The sequence below is a fragment of the Salarias fasciatus genome, chromosome 6 (assembly GCF_902148845.1).
Source record: "Salarias fasciatus chromosome 6, fSalaFa1.1, whole genome shotgun sequence".
Lineage (NCBI taxonomy): Eukaryota > Metazoa > Chordata > Actinopteri > Blenniiformes > Blenniidae > Salarias > Salarias fasciatus.
The window spans coordinates 13474647-13490346 of record NC_043750.1 but is presented as its reverse complement, the minus strand read 5'-3'; the positions used below and the strand labels follow the sequence as shown (position 1 = coordinate 13490346).

Sequence of the window (15700 nt, the reverse complement as noted above, 5' to 3'; positions counted from 1 at the left end):
AAATTTGTGTCAATATAAAGGTTAAGTAATAATAGCTTAACTTTATTGATTTCTCACACACACTATACATGATGAAAATGTTTACAAAATACACATTTAATACAAAAAATGACTAAAATTTCAACATAAATCGTATTGTAATGATACCTTCTTATGTAAAATATGGGTAAATGTACAAAAATCTCTTGTATATCTGTTGTAATGTGCTGTGCATGTTGGTCAAAACCAACATGCACACTGACACTGACAGCACACTGGTTTGATAGAAATGAGGTTGCAGGTTCATCGTTTTCTGTGAAACTTCTTTGATACTGCATCAACAAAATCTCAAATTGGGTGTAATTTGCTACTTTTATTTTAAGAAGTTTTTTTTTTTTTTTTTTTTTTTTTTTTTTTTTTTTAATAATTGTTTTCTTTGACATTTTTGCTACTTACTTCGTGGTTTTGGGGGCCAGATTGAAATCTCCTGCAGGTCAGTTTTGGCCTATGGGCCTTATGTCCAACACCACTAGGTTAAATAAAAGAACATGAGTGACTTCACTACCATGTGCAACTTTTTATAAATATATTTATTTGAACAGGGATGTGTTGTGACAGAGAACTAGTGAGTAGTTAGATTCCACAGATAAATACATTAAAATGATGCTGTGGATGTGTATTAAAGCCTGTGAAACTTCTTCCGGTTCCACCCAGAAAAGAAAAAAAATTGTCTTTACTGGAAAAAATGGCGACCAGTCTACTGCGGCTCCCGCTGCGGCTTTCCTCCAGAAACACGGGAATACTGACCCGTAACACCGCTTCAAAGACAGCCAACATATCCCGGAGCACTCAGAGCAGGACTGCGGTGTCTACGGCGTCCGGAGCTATCCTCCCGAAGCCGGATAAAGTGAGTTTATTTCCACCTCAGTTATGAAAAAAGAAATATGAGTGGCAGAGTGGGCGGGACTGAGCTGTAAACTGACAGCACTTCGGACCAATAGGAATGCAGGAAACCGCGTCGATTCGGCCGTTCAGCCAATGAGCACGTGTTTACACATCTGTAAAGGCGCTTCGCGGAAGTAATTGGCCCTAATTTTATGGATTGTTATCCAGGGTGTCGGCAAGTCGGTACAAAAGTACAATTATAGATTTTCTTCCAAAGATCTTTTATATGTTGAGTCATCACCCAGTAACCCTACATCTCAGCGGTGGTAGTTGTAATGATAGAAGGTGACTTTAGGAGCGCGAGGAATGGGGATTAAATTTGACCTTTAATGGAAGACGTATTTAAACAGTTCGGACGGCACTTGCTGTTTGTGCATTTCTTTGTATTTTCTTCTAAAGTGCTGAAAAAACTAGAATATTGGCAAGTATAAGTGTGCAAATTATTATTGTGGTGTTTCATTTAATAGCATTGGCACAACAGTATTTGGCCTTTTTGACAAAACATCTATTTCAAGTTAGTGCATCTGGTTATATCTGCATCTCAAGATTTAGTGTCGAAAACATGTTAAATATTTTCACTTTGTACAAAGAATAAAAGTAGAGGATCATATTCAGTCTGGTGCTAAGATACATTATCACATTTCAAAGTGGCATTAAACTGAACATGATTGCACAGATATGCACTTTTTCTAGTAACAACAGAAATTAATTTTAAGTTTTGAAATATAAAAGAATGTAGTGTAGCAACAGCTTGATGTTACATTTTTCTCTGCATCCATTCATTTTCTTTCTCTCGTACTGGGGTCGTGGTTTGCATCATAAAGAGCAAGGAAACCTGGACATCTCTGCCCTATGCAGATACCCCCTGCTCTTCTGGAAGGACCTCAAAATGCTCCCAAACCAAACCAGAGATATAATCTCTCCAGCGAGACCAGGGGCGACCTCAGAGCTGCCTCCCAGTCAGACATGCCTGATAATCCTCAGCGAGGTGACCAGGGGGCATCCTAATCAGACGAACCACCCCGACTGGCTCCGGTCAGTGTAGAGAAGTAGCAGCTTGACCTTGAGTCTCTTAGATGGCTGAACTCCACACTCTGTCCCCGAGAGTGATGACTACCACCCTGTGGAGAGGACTCATTTTGACTGCTTGTGTCCAAGATTTCATTCTTTTGGTCATGGCTCAAAGTTCATTACCATCGGTGACAGTAGGGATGTAGACCTGCCAGCAAAAAGAGAGCTTTGCTTTACAGCTTAATTTTTAGTTTAACTATATTTTAGCGCTTAAAAGCATTAAATCCCTCACAGTAAATGCAAACTTATGTCGACATTTAATCTTTCATTTGCTTAGGAAATACTTCTGAGTCAGAACAAAGGCCACGGTGTAGCTAAAAATTCAGATGATTTATGTTAGATTTGTTTCTGATCATTGTTATTGTATATGTTGTATTTTTGTGTCCTTATGAAAGCTAGAAAGAGAAACTAATCCATCAGCCAAAATTTTATGTCACTTGGTGACAAGGAAGCATTAGCACAGGTTGAATTGAGCTCGAATTCTGCCAATATTTATAACTTATAAAACCACACAATGTCTGCTTAGTGTGACAAAACTTGTAATTTCATTATAGTCATCAGTTCAACAATCCGCCAGCACCGAAATGGAGAAACACTGTTGTGGATTATATTTGAAGTGAAATTGAGTTTGTAAAGCCTGGCAAAACTTTAATTTCCTCAATTTGTTACATAATTACTTCTGTTGATTGTCACTCAGTGAGACAGGTGCCTCAGTTTGCCCGCTGGCTCGACTCACCATAACTGCACTTAAAATTTACCAGAATAACTACCGACCTCTCCCTCCTCTTTAGCTGGAAGGATATTTGTCTGTCTCTTCTTTTCTGGCTCAAGACCTGCTGTGTCTCGTTTAATTAAACTCATCAACTGATGTAGGCATATGTGCTGATGTGGCAATTGATCTCCGTGGTCTTTTCAATTTATTTCCTTGGCATCGGGGAGGCCAAGCTGGATCAGTAGTAAGAAACATCAATGTTGTCAGTTCATCTTTTTTCTTCTCTTCAAAGTGCTTTAAATTGATGCTTTAAATAATGGCACACATTTCATTTTCAATCTGAAAAAAAACTTTGAAGGTGTAATATAAAACTTAAGCAAATGTTTTGTTTTTTTCTGATTCGATTTTCTGACAATAAATCTCAACTTTTGATATGGAAAACCTATTTTGAATCCAGCTATGTCAGAACTGCAAGAGATAATCCTGTATTCACTCATGATTGTACTCATTGTTTTAGCTCTGGTGAAAACATTTTCCCATCTCAAGAAATACAGACCGTAACAGCTCACTGCGGTTCAAGGATCTTAATTTAACCAATTTTTTTGATGTCACGTTATTTTGCAGACGCCGTTTGGTCTCATCCGCATGACAGTAGTGGTGGTGCCTTTCCTTTATGTGGGAACTCTTATCAGCAAGAACTTCGCTGCCCTCTTGGAGGAGCATGACATCTTTGTCCCTGAGGATGATGACGATGACGACTGAGCTGAAGTAAGAAAATAGAGGGCGAGGTCAGGGTTTGCATTAGCCGTGCCCTGTTTAAAGTTTACTGTTGCTTCACCCTTATCCTGTGCATAAGGCGTGCCATGTTAAAGGAAACACCACACCATAAGGAAACTGATGATTTTTTTTGTTCCTCTCGTTCTCAGGGTGCTTTGCATCGTTGACTGAAAGCCATCCAGTCAGCACAGGGAAGATGGGATGGATGGAGAACTTTGGCTTCCAAATAAATCACTCTACCTCCATCGATCTCCTCCCTCTGTGCTCTGATATTTATGCTGTTTTTATGAAAATGATTTATCAGAAATCCTATATCATGTGAGGCTAACAAACTACAAGTTATGCCTTCACTCTTGTTTGCATGTTTGTCAAGAAATAAACATATCAAGTGGAAACCATTTACTGTGTTTTATTCTTAATAGTTGTTATATATCTTATTCTGATTCTTTCAGGACACTCTCAGTCTGTGAAACCCCTCTCTTTGTACATGTTTCATCTTGGTTTGGCGTGAAGATTTCTCATGGTTTCAGGTCTGCCTGGATCCCTCCTGAAGTGCAGCGTTTGCCAGTCGCAGGTGTTCATTGAGCGAGCCCATCTCCAACTGGCCCCGGCCCCTCGTGTTGCTCAGTTCCACGTAGGCCTCCTTATAACGCTCGTATGCTGCTTCTTTCTCCTGAAGTAAAGACAAACATGGCGGGATTATCAAAATTAGGCAGATATGGGTTAAAAAAACACAGTTTGGAGGACTGTATATGATCATTTGATGCAGTGGTAATATAAATCATACCTTGGTGAGAGACTGCACTTCATCTTGCAGACAGCTGATCTCTTTCTTCAGATACTGCACCTCGTTTTCTTTTGCCCTAAGTAACGTCTGAAAGGAATGAAATGTGAATCACTATCAAAGCCCAACAAAATATTTTAGTGGAAAATAAAAGGTAAAAAAATGACACACCTAAATTCATCATGAAAAATGTGATTTCAACAAGACAATAAGGAAAAATTGTCTGTTATAAAATTCTAAATCCTTTTGACTTTATTGCTGATATTTCGCTAGATCATTAAAACAAATAGTGTAATATTTTAAAGTCTTGAAAGTGATAATTAAATAAGAAGCAGCCAGTTATTTTATCAGCTTAATCATTTAATTGTAATTTTCGTGTCTAAATTAAGAATTTAGTTTTTTCACTCAACAAAGCACGAGATGCTTATAGACAAACATACATTCTAACTCAGCCACTAGGGGGCAGTGTGAGCTCTATCAGGATGAATCTAGGAACAAACAGACTATCTGAACTCTAAAAATGAGTCTGTGATGGTTGAACTATAGGGAGTCATTACTGGGGGATATAGGAGTAAATATTAGGACAACATGGGGTCTATTTAGCTAAAATGGGATCAGAATATCACACCAAATACATCAAACGCTGCTCTCCAGCTCTGTGTGATGACAATAATGTCTAAATGTGTCCTTCAAGCATCAGTTGTTTCAGAGGGGTAAATAATGCTGAGCTGGGAATTATTTACTTTCAGTACCTCCACTTCTGATGCAGCGCGCTCTTTGTTGCCAACGGATACCACATCTGACCTCTGACCCGTGATGAAATAGCGCATCCGACTGATCTCTTCTGCCAGTTTGACCTTGAGCTCCTGAAAAACAGATTTTTAGCTCCCATTACGTCAGGGCAAAGTGTTGCAAATTTTTAAAAAAAATAGCTGCAGACACAGAGGCGGCTGCACACACGTGACACAGTCAGTACACCCGAGGAAAGGAAATAAAAATGTGCATTAATAGGCATGTAACCCATTAGCTGTGAGTTATTGTGGTGATGTGTTTTAGCTGCTTCCTTCCAGGGTCGCCACAACAGATCATGTGACCCGCATGTTTGATTTGGCACATGCTTCATGCCGGATTCCCATTCTGAGCTGTTGGGGGTTGAGGATCTCGCACATGAGGCCACAGCAGTTGTCCATCAGCCGTGCGAATCAAACCAAGGCACTTAAAGTGATAAGTTTAATTTCTTAATGTTCTGAAGAAAACTATTTTGCTTTCCGTAGCATGAATATTTCAGATTTATTCAAAGAATCCATCTCTACAGACCTGGTTTTCTCTCCGAAGCTGCTCCAGCTCTCTGTCCTTGCGGCTGAGCTCGGCGTCTCGAGTCCTGGTGCTCTGCTCGGTCCGGCTCAGCTCCAGGCACTTCTGAGAGTAACGATCCGACAGCACATCTAACTCGCTGTGTAAGACGTCCGCCTGGGGCCTGACGCGAACAAACACACGAGTTGTGCTGTAGAAGTTAATGCAGCATCATGCGAGAGGCCGCAGCGGAGAGCAGAACATCCAGAGCCTGCAGCCAGAGCTTCTGGGAAGGAGTCTGGGTTATCAGAGTGATAGCACAGGGGCAAAAATAAACCTACATGTGTCCCCTGTATGATGAATCCACGTGTGCTTCTCCACCAGCTAACCTCCTGCTCTTCTCCAGCTCCTCTCTGTGAGCTGCTCTCAGCGCCTCCATCGCTTTGACAAACGGTTGTTTGAGGGGTTAGCAACACAAACACATCAGAGAACTATACAATAAGACATGAGTAAACCGACAGTAATCATCATTAAAGATGGACAAAGAGCATAAATATAAACACTCTAACTTCTGCATGAGAGGCAAAGAGACATCGAATTGTTCAAATGTGTCGCTCATCAGTTATCTTTGATTAAGGCTGATTTCTGATTTTCAAAGATAAATAATATCTGTGGTGTCCACATGGTGGTGTAGTGGTTCGAGCTCTCATTTCACAGAAAGAATACCCTGGCTGTGATTCTGGTCTTGGGGCTATTCTGTGCATGCAGACGTTTTCTCCCATGATCCAAAAACATGAGTTTGAAGACGAATCTGAATGGAAATTTACTCATCGGTTTGACGTGTGTGTGAAGATGAATGGATGGAATGCAATCAAGGATTGAGTCAAACTGAAATCTTCTTTCTCCCGGCCTACCTCTGGCAGCAGCCTGACTCTCCTCCAGCAGCATCCTGTTCTTCTCCTCCTCCAGCTCCTTCAGCTCTTTGGCATGCTTCTCTTGTAGCTCCTGCAGTGCTTTCATGTGGGCAGCTTCCATGGCTTCCAGTTTGGCCCTGCAGGGGGCCCCTGGTCCACATGGGCTCTCCACATCGATCCCCATGGCTGCACGCTCCCTTTTGATGCTCTCCACCTGCTCGCGGAGAGAAACAGCCTGAAAGAGATGGACGAATTATCAGTATGTTACTTAATTCCTCTGACTGGAATCTTTACACATGACCTTTTGAACTTTATGAATTGTCTGAGTTAATTTGCCGTCTTACCTCCCTCTGAAGAGCTTCTGCTGTATTAGTTTGAATATTTTGGGCAACATCTGTACGTGGAGGGGTTTCCTTTGAGCCTGATATGTCAGCTTGTGAGGCGGCGGCAGACTGTACCGCCTCTTCAGGGATTGAGTTATAAGTCTGGGGACTGACGGGAGGCTCTGATACCTGCTGGGTGCTTGACTGCCGGGCCTGTGCGCCAATGAGCGTCTGTGCACTCATGTCCCTGAAAGACATCGTCTCAAACTCGACCCACTTCCGGCTGACCTCGGAGTCCATGGTATCAATAACGGGGACGGGCACACTCCCCTTTTTCAGCTCCATGGAGTCCCACCTGCTGCCCATCTCACTGAAGGGGACGCCCTCCTCAAACCACTTGTTCCGCTCCTCCAGCCGCTTGGCTTGCTCGCGGTCCCAGCCCTCCCCTTCCTCCCTCTGACTGGCCGGAGACACGTCTGCGCTCGCGCCTCCGTCTACCGAGTGGCGGTCGGCCTGATGGGAGTCTGCAGCTGTGGCGTTGGCGGCGGTGGAAGTGGCAGGTTCATAGCCAGAGTCGTCGCAGGTGAACCGAGCAGGGGGTTGGCATGACGACGCAGGCCGGGAGAGGGGCTTCTCTTTCTCGCTGCCGGTGTCCGATTGGCTGAGAGCAGAATGAATGAAACACGGGAGGATAGGGTTACCCATATGAAGACAGAAGAGCGAGGGGGATCGCTGCTGCTGGACCACCCAATCACATCGTCTGCATTTCTTTACATGAACGTTCAGGCCTGGCCAACACGTCATTTCAGAGTCACATTTTAGTATTTTCTGCAGGAACAACACTATAAACAGATATCGTTAACCATGTAATATGTTTATCAATAATTTTCAATATATCCGATTTTTCACATGATTGATGATTGCTGCACAGAAGCTTTCACACCTCCAAAAGACTTTATAAGTCACCCTTTATTTAAATCCTGCATGTAATAATGTTGAAATTAAGTGTTTTTCTCATTGAGTTTCAGCCCAATCACACTGGATTTGCCACAAAATGAAAAAGCTTGCAATGACCCGACTTGTATGTCACTTTTGTGTGTGAATTAATGTGCAAATATTAATTAATGTATGATAGAGTTTTTTCAAACATTACTTTTACATTGTAAAAGGGCAATATTAAATCTGCTTGTTCATCATCGGTGCTTTTTAGAAAATCTTCTCATTTATGAATAAAATAATTATATCTGGTTTGAATATAAATAAACCTAAAAAACTCTCTGCTATATGTAACTATTTTATAAAAATATTATCTTTGTATGAGTGCGATTGCACTTACGACAACCTGTACTTCAAATTCCATCCCTTTTAAAGCCACCAAATGTATTCTCACTTTTGCTGAGGTTATTCAACAGCTACAGTTACTTCATACTTCAGAAATTCAACTTTTAGAAATTCAACACGCAGTCACATTTCCTAAAGTTGTAATTTGATGTGAAACAAACACCTCACCAGGATATACACTTCCTAAAGTAGTCATTGGAGTAACAACAATAATCCAATAATTCAATTCATAATAATAATGTCATCATCTACATGTGCAACTGCAGAAAATACTATTTCATTTGAACCGCATAACCAAAGAAACACCTTCACTGACTGTTCTTCCTCTTTGTTTTTTAAAATTGTCTTTCTAAATCCCGTAAACACTCCACTCTTTAAGTCAGACTCACTGCGTGTTGTTTTGGATCGCCTGCTTTAGTAACTTCACCCAGTTCCGACGAATTCTAGACGTCATCGCAGAGAAAGTGAACACTGCTCTTTTTGTCTAGATGAGATCAAAAGAAAGACACGCACACACACACACACACACCCAGAGTTAAACAGGAAGCAGCCCAATGCAGGGACAAGGGTCAAGGGTCTCGCTGACCGTCCATCTGTCATCGACACAATGAGCAGAACAGAAGTGCAGTAAATACTTACTTGTAGTTGGAGTCCATAGTTCCTCTCTACGTCACAGTCTGACACATTCACACAGGAGGTCAGCTCGATCTCTCCGTCCAGATCGTCAGACTGCAGCACAACAAGGAAAGCTTAAATTCAGTCAACTCAATTAAGGCAGTGACTCAGGCTAATTATTGTGCTGTATAATTTGCTGATAAAATGTCAAGATAGTAACAGAACTGGATTATTTCCTATGTGGGCAAACAGTGAGGCACTAAATGAAAATGGAGTCATACCTCCTCGGCCTCTGAGTCTCTGTAGTACCTCAGTGAAGTGCCACCGAGAACAAACCAGTGTTTCTTCCACTGCAACACAAAAGACATCAGCAACAAATGAATAGAATAATCAGCGACAAGTTAAGATCTCCAGCATGCCGACTGCTTCAACTGCCTCAAAAGACGAGTCATGCTGATGGTTTTTCTACTGCCAGTCACGCTATTTGAGATCGTGGTTACAACAGGAATCAAGTCATAAACTGACAGACAGAATTCTTTTTAAATGCAGCCGGGTAAGATTCTGAAAAACACAGATTTACCTTTCCACTCTCATCCAGTCTGGACATCCAACCCTTTCAGCAGCAACATCTGTAATTAAAGTGTGAGGAGTATGAAACCTTTCTGCTGTGGTTAGCGTCTCGCTCTTTGATGGTGAAACTGGAGGAAACGGAAACTGCTGGCTGCAGACAAACTGTCTTTACGAGATCATTTCAATGCACGCACAGAGAGGGAGACGTTTCAGAAATGGGAAATGATGCAGAATGATAACATTAAAAAAAGAAGATATGGTGTGTCGTTGTATGTCGACAATCAATGTAAAACAGCAGGAAGTACAAAAAAAAAAAAGAGGAACTATGATACAAAAAACTTGAAAGAAAGCAGGTGGTTTTGGAGCATGTTAACTCCAAATAAATAAACTAAAATACTCACCATACACAATGTTAATTCCAATATGTGTCGCATGGAGAAGGAGGTGAAAGAGACAAAATGCACAGTGATTTAAAACAGGAAGTCAGAAACGTGTGATCACACACACACAGCTCTCGATACTCAATGAAAATGTGTGAATATCGTGTGAAACTACAAGCTCGTGTGAAAGCAGGAACAGAACAAGATTAACTTTCTTTCCTTGGGTTGACTCTGCAGTTCTAAGCATGACAAAACGGCACACGCACAGCAGGACCCGACAGTAGGGGGTATGAATAACCATGATGTATTAAATGAACATGCTGCCCTAAAAGACATGGTGCTGGGTCATAAATATCTCCCGCAAGCTGCTTCTGCAAAAAGGCTGAGATAAGCAACAGAAGCTACTTTCATATGATTGTGTGAGTGGCCCACTTTCCTCCAACGGCTCATGGGATTTGCATAAATACAGGGAGTCATGAGCATCCTCACCTGCGTCTGCGGGTGTTCAACAGGAGCTCTCTCCTTCACTCTGGAAGATTTGTGTTTCCCACTCTGGTTGTCTGAAGACTTTGACAGAACAGACACAGTCTTGGTTGGTAATTCGACACTTTTATTTGCAGGGAATATTTCTACAGACCTTCTTCTTACCTGCGTGTGAAGAGACGCTGCAGAATGTCTTCGAGACGACCATCCATTCTCAAAGTCTCTGCATTTTTCTCTCCGGTCTCTTCCTCTTTCTCTGCCTCTCCCTCTCTCATCAGGCTCAAACCTTGAACTGTGAGTGTCAGCTTTGTCTTGATACCTTATCAGAATTGAATGGACAAATGTCTCTTCTTAACATGTTAGACATGCTTGTCTCATCTTGAAGAAAAGAGAGGAATACACTAAGAGAGTTTAAGTGATTCCACTCTGACTTGATACCGTCTGATTACCACCAACCTGGGCGTCCTGACTCTTTGGTCTCTGCAGGGACTGGGACTCTGGTTCCTCCATCTCAGGCCTGAAACCTCTTCCTCTGACTCCAGCTGGATCTTTGGAATATCAGCCAACAATATGTAATCCTCCATGGTCATCCCCATCTTAGATTCAAAATGATAAGACACAAATGACAGGAGAGATCTCTGTGAGGTTTGATCGCAGATGAACCTTGGCTAGTTAGCATGTTTATGCCGACCGGAGGAGGGGGAGGGGGAGCTCAGCTGTTTCAGGGACTCTCCAAACAGTTTTATAGGAGGAAAAATAGCGATCGCAAGGACATCAGATCATACCCTGAAATCTGAAAGTGACAATTTGAAAAAGTCACAGTTCACAGGGACTGTAAATTCTGGGATTTTGGCTATTTTCAAGTTCTTGCTGTGTCATTAGGAAAGGAATGCATCTAGATGGACATTAATAATTATTTATACTAGCTCCCATCTGAAGTCAAGTGAGCAGTCATAAGTTAAAGTGGTTCAACCATTTAGGATCTATGTGACACTGGAAAGACACTGGAAAATCCCATTTCAGCGTGATGCATACTGACATTTCCGAAGTTGCTTCAACAAGATGGACACGTTTGCTGAGAATCAGAAACAGTGCAGGTACTTCACAAGTATTATCTCTTTATCAGGACATCTGTTGGTGGGCCATATTAGGTAGCAAGAGAACATTTTCTCTTTAAAGCTGCTGTGTTGTAAACAGAAAAAAAAATCAAATTATACATATTTGAGAGAGCTTGACTTGTACTAAATTGTGATTGTTGGATGACTGGATGAGTGCATCTCCAAGTCTGCAGCTCTTGATGGGTGATAAAAGTAAAGTAACATGTGTTGAGTGAAGGCTGAGCTGTGTGAGCCACGCAGACAAGCTAATGTTGCTACTATGGAGAGAGCAATAACAATCGGCGGGCTACAACTCACACTTTGTATTTGGTGATACACTTACCTCTTCCACTTCAGCTGCACTTTTCTTTGGCTCAGAGATGAGCAGGGCATCCATGCCTCGCCGCATGTTGCTGTTGCTTCTGTCACTGCTGACTTTAGCATTCACTTTGTCAGTTTCTGCCATTGGAACATGTGACAGTGAAGCACCGAGGGGCTGGAAGTCAACACCCCGCCTCGGCGAGGAGGATCCATGTGAGGGTGGGAGGCTGAGTAAAGAGTGAGAAGACCCCTGCCAGGAACCTTGAGAAGGGGTCAGTCTGCTCTCTCTGGACTGGATCTCCCTTTGTGGCGTGTGGCTTTGAGTACTGTAGCCATTCCTAGAGGGGGATACTTCTCTGCTGTTGCGAGTTCGAGTGTTGGCCAAGCTGTTCACAGCTGTTCTGTTTCGTGGCGAGGCTTGGGATCCTTCGCGCGAGTTTTGCTGAATGGCCGAAGAGCCACGGCGAGAGATCGACTCAAGGTTCCTGTAGAGTCTCTCAGAGTCCAGACTGTGCTTGTTTGACATTTGCGATGGACTCCTCGACTCTCGGCTGCACCCCTTCGAAGCATTAATTTCCCCATTCTGTAAAAGTAAAGAGTCTGGGCGCCTGTGAGAAGGCGTCGCTCGAGAGGGCGAGGCAGTGCGAGAAGCAATGGAGCCTCTCCTGTGAGATGGACTGGACCTGCCTGATGTATGGCGAGAGGCGCCGTGCGACAGAAGCTGAGAGGAGCTGTGAGACAAGGAATGCGGCTGATTTCTAGACAGAGAACTCCCTCTCCTTTGTCCCTTGGAAGTGTCGTTCAGCTTGTGGCGGTCTGGGCTCACAGAGCTCTGGCGTGTCGGAGAGTTAGTCTGAGAGTCGGCTCCTCGTCTGAAGTTGGAGTGGTACGTGTATCTCTGTGGAGATTCGCTCCTCCAAGAGTCTTGCATGTACGTTTCTGCACTTCTTCTCTCTGAGGGCAATCCCAGGTTGATATTTCTGTAGGGAACACAGGCTTTGGGCTCAGGGACGTAGTTGCTCGGAAGAGGATGCCCCCTCTCATAGTATCGATACTGCCGCTTGTTGACCTCCTCCATCGGACGCTCACCGTTACCTCTTCTGTCCGGGGAGAAATAGCCGCTCTCTTGTTCCCTGTTTCCTCTGGACTCTGAAAATCATACATTGCTGTTACCCTTCGAACATCTGCTGGTACAAGAGCAAAAACACAAGGACACTTGCACGCTAAGAATGTAGCTTATCTATAACTGAAGACATACAACAAAATATACTGGAGGAAGTGATGACCTGTTCTAGTTTTACACACAAATACTACATGTCATACAAGGTAATCAAATCTGCATCCAAATTTTGCCAAACATGGTGCGTTTCAGCTAACCCTACACAAGACTTCGCAACGGCTTAAGCATTTATTGAACACAGCAAATGGACATTTGCAATTTTATTTTTCTACCATGAAAAAAAAAAACCCCTTCATTTATCGTACAAATCTACAAATATCTTTGGAAATCTCTTTTAGCAATGCATTGCTTACAGCAGGCTTCTTGTGATTAAAACTTTTATGATCCAATAAGTAGCTTCACAGAAGCTTGTCATCTGACACAAATGTTTCCATCCTGTTTGAAGTCATTACCATAATCTTTTCAGCAGAACTGTCATATTTCATGATAATTTGTACAAATACAATAAATTAATTGAGGTAATTTGGGAAACATCTCAGAGATTCTGGTCCTGCTATAATTTCTCATATTTGAGCTAATTCATGATTTTTGTGGAAGAAAAAATTGCTATGTTAGTTGAATGAGGATTAGACCAATTTATGACCAACTTTTACTTAAAAAAAAAAAACATTTCAAAGGATTCACAGACTTTTGTACTGCCGTATACCTGTCAGACCTGATGTGTGGCGAGACCTGTCTCTGCCCCTCGGTTCATCCATCCAGGAGTTTTCAGTACCGCGTGCAGCAGAGGAGTCCAGCCGTGTCATTTCTCCTGGGGCCACACCGTGTCTCTCCAGGCTGAGGGATCTGCCACTTTCTGAACAGTCCTCTGGATGTGGAGAGCTAAAGTAGGAAGGACACAATTGCACAAATGTCAAATGTCTTTTACAGTTCCTTTCTGTCAGTCACATCATTATCATTAACTTAATGTGTGTCCTTGAGTGCCTCGTTCCAATATAGGCCAGTTCCCAGTAAAAAGTGGTTTCTGAAATCAGGCTACAGGATACAGTCACCTGGATTGGATGTCGGCGTCACAGATATTAAGTTCCCACTCAGGACTCAGGCTGTGCACCAGACTCCACTCGAAGGTCCAAGCGCCGCTGGCGTCATCACTGCTGACGCTTGTAGTCGCCTCAGAAAGGGCGCCATTATCTTCATCTGCATCCTGGTTTGCAGAAGAAACGAAGACATGCACTTTTAGACTTTTAGGCACCTATAAAATTAAAAATTACATCATGACAAGAATCAGAATGATCAGCTTTGAGATTCCAGTCCAGTTCAGTTAGAACAATTATTTAAATTGTACATTAACATTCAAATGATCCATTCTGGCTTAACAGCATGTTAAAGATGCTATCATGATTTGTATTGATACATCTGCAGGATCACCTACAACACAGGATGACACAGCAGCTCTGCAATGGCTGGTGTCTTTTATCCTCTAAATGTTAAAAATATAAGTCAGTCAAAGGAGCTCAGTCCTACTGCTCAGACGTCTAACTAACATCTGAAGCCTAAACATGAGATATTTCACTTACTGCGACTGCTCAGTGTCCCTCAGACGTGTCTGCTCTCAAGGTTTTGCAGCTATGCTCCTTCTGTCCTTCCTTCTCCTTTCGTTGCGACTAGGTCAACACATGTGAACTGCACAGGACGTAACTCAAGCTAGTCTCCGGTCATGCTCATCATTATTTCATTGCTCTAGTGCTTTTGCATTACCAGAACCGCCCACTCAGTGTCTTTCTCACCTTTATCTTGATTGCTCTTTCAGTTCTAGCTCTCATTACTACTCAGACATGAAGTGTGTATTTGTTTTATTTAATCCTCTTTATATCTTGTTCAGGTTTATATCCTATAAAGTGCCATATTTAGTTTTCAGACAAGATTTAAAGTTTCCATTAGCGGTATAACGTTCATATTAGGCATATTTTACTGTATCCTCCAGCTATGAGCCGATGTGTTTGCATGTGTCAGATGGGCGTATCACATAACCACCCATTCCCCAGGGATTGTAAAGAGCTTTCATTAATTAATGACAAAGAATCAAATGCCAACTTGTTGTATTATTCTTCTCCCACCTCTGCACTAATTTCATTTGATCGTGCTAGAACCATCACTTCAGTACAGACCTGTCAGAAGAGTTTCAACACACCTGTTCAGTCTTTTACTGCTATCAAACATATTGATGCATTACAGCAAAGAAATCTGAATTTTGTGGATAGAAAAATAACCTTATACATGAGACGGGTGGTCAATAAGTCTACCACAAAAATATCTTATGAAAAAGTCAACAAACAAAAGTCGTGGCGAGCCAGCCGAGTTCACCATAATAACAGAGGCATCTCTGATAAAGGCTGAGCAGACTTACTTGACCTTTTCAAACGTCGTAAAAACAGACACATTCATAAACAAAGCAATATTTTCGCACTCTTTGCGCATTTTTTCAAAAATAATTTTTTTCTCGAAATTCTTTCATTATAGATGTAATGAACAGACAGATTTCACTGCAAAATTAGACACGTGATCCTCATCAGTTTTGCACTGCAAACCGTACATAGGATCCTTGCTTTTTGGACAAGGATTTTGAGTGTATAATCTGGCCAGCTTTCTGTTGTATCTGATGTTCTGCTCTGTGTATTGTGCTCATTTTGCATTTGAGCTAATTTGCTGCTCGGACTCTACATTTCTAAGTCTGTTTGAATGTGACCTATTTGTTTTCTGCCGCAAACCAAACTGCCCTTCGAGGGACAAATGAATGAAGTGAAGTGAAGGCAGCATGAAGATATTACAAAATGAACAATTAAAAAATCTTCACAAGCTGACACACGCTGTTGAACTGACGTGTTCCAAAAGTGGACTTAACTGTGAAATCATCT

At 42.2% G+C, this 15700-nt stretch overlaps 2 protein-coding genes across 2 annotated transcripts; one reads left to right on the top strand and one right to left on the bottom strand.

Moving 5' to 3' along the window:
* Positions 1 to 704: 704 nt before the first annotated feature.
* LOC115390378 (essential MCU regulator, mitochondrial-like) lies at positions 705 to 3876 on the top strand. The gene is made up of 3 exons (XM_030094224.1): positions 705 to 886; positions 3332 to 3475; positions 3634 to 3876. Exons 1-2 carry the CDS (start codon positions 725 to 727, stop codon positions 3467 to 3469), a joined length of 300 nt encoding a protein of 99 aa, XP_029950084.1. The 5' UTR covers positions 705 to 724; the 3' UTR covers positions 3470 to 3475; positions 3634 to 3876.
* Positions 3877 to 3928: 52 nt separating this feature from the next.
* On the bottom strand, positions 3929 to 13591 carry LOC115390496 (myosin phosphatase Rho-interacting protein-like). The gene is made up of 16 exons (XM_030094386.1): positions 13501 to 13591; positions 11628 to 12754; positions 10644 to 10783; positions 10353 to 10506; positions 10194 to 10271; positions 9335 to 9367; positions 9036 to 9104; positions 8779 to 8868; positions 8529 to 8623; positions 6820 to 7459; positions 6476 to 6710; positions 5903 to 6002; positions 5586 to 5745; positions 5021 to 5134; positions 4272 to 4358; positions 3929 to 4157 (listed from the first exon to the last, which is right to left on the bottom strand). The coding sequence occupies exons 1-16, from the start codon at positions 13589 to 13591 to the stop codon at positions 4011 to 4013; spliced, it is 3360 nt and encodes a 1119-aa protein (XP_029950246.1). The 3' UTR covers positions 3929 to 4010.
* Between the last annotated feature and the right edge of the window lie 2109 nt (positions 13592 to 15700).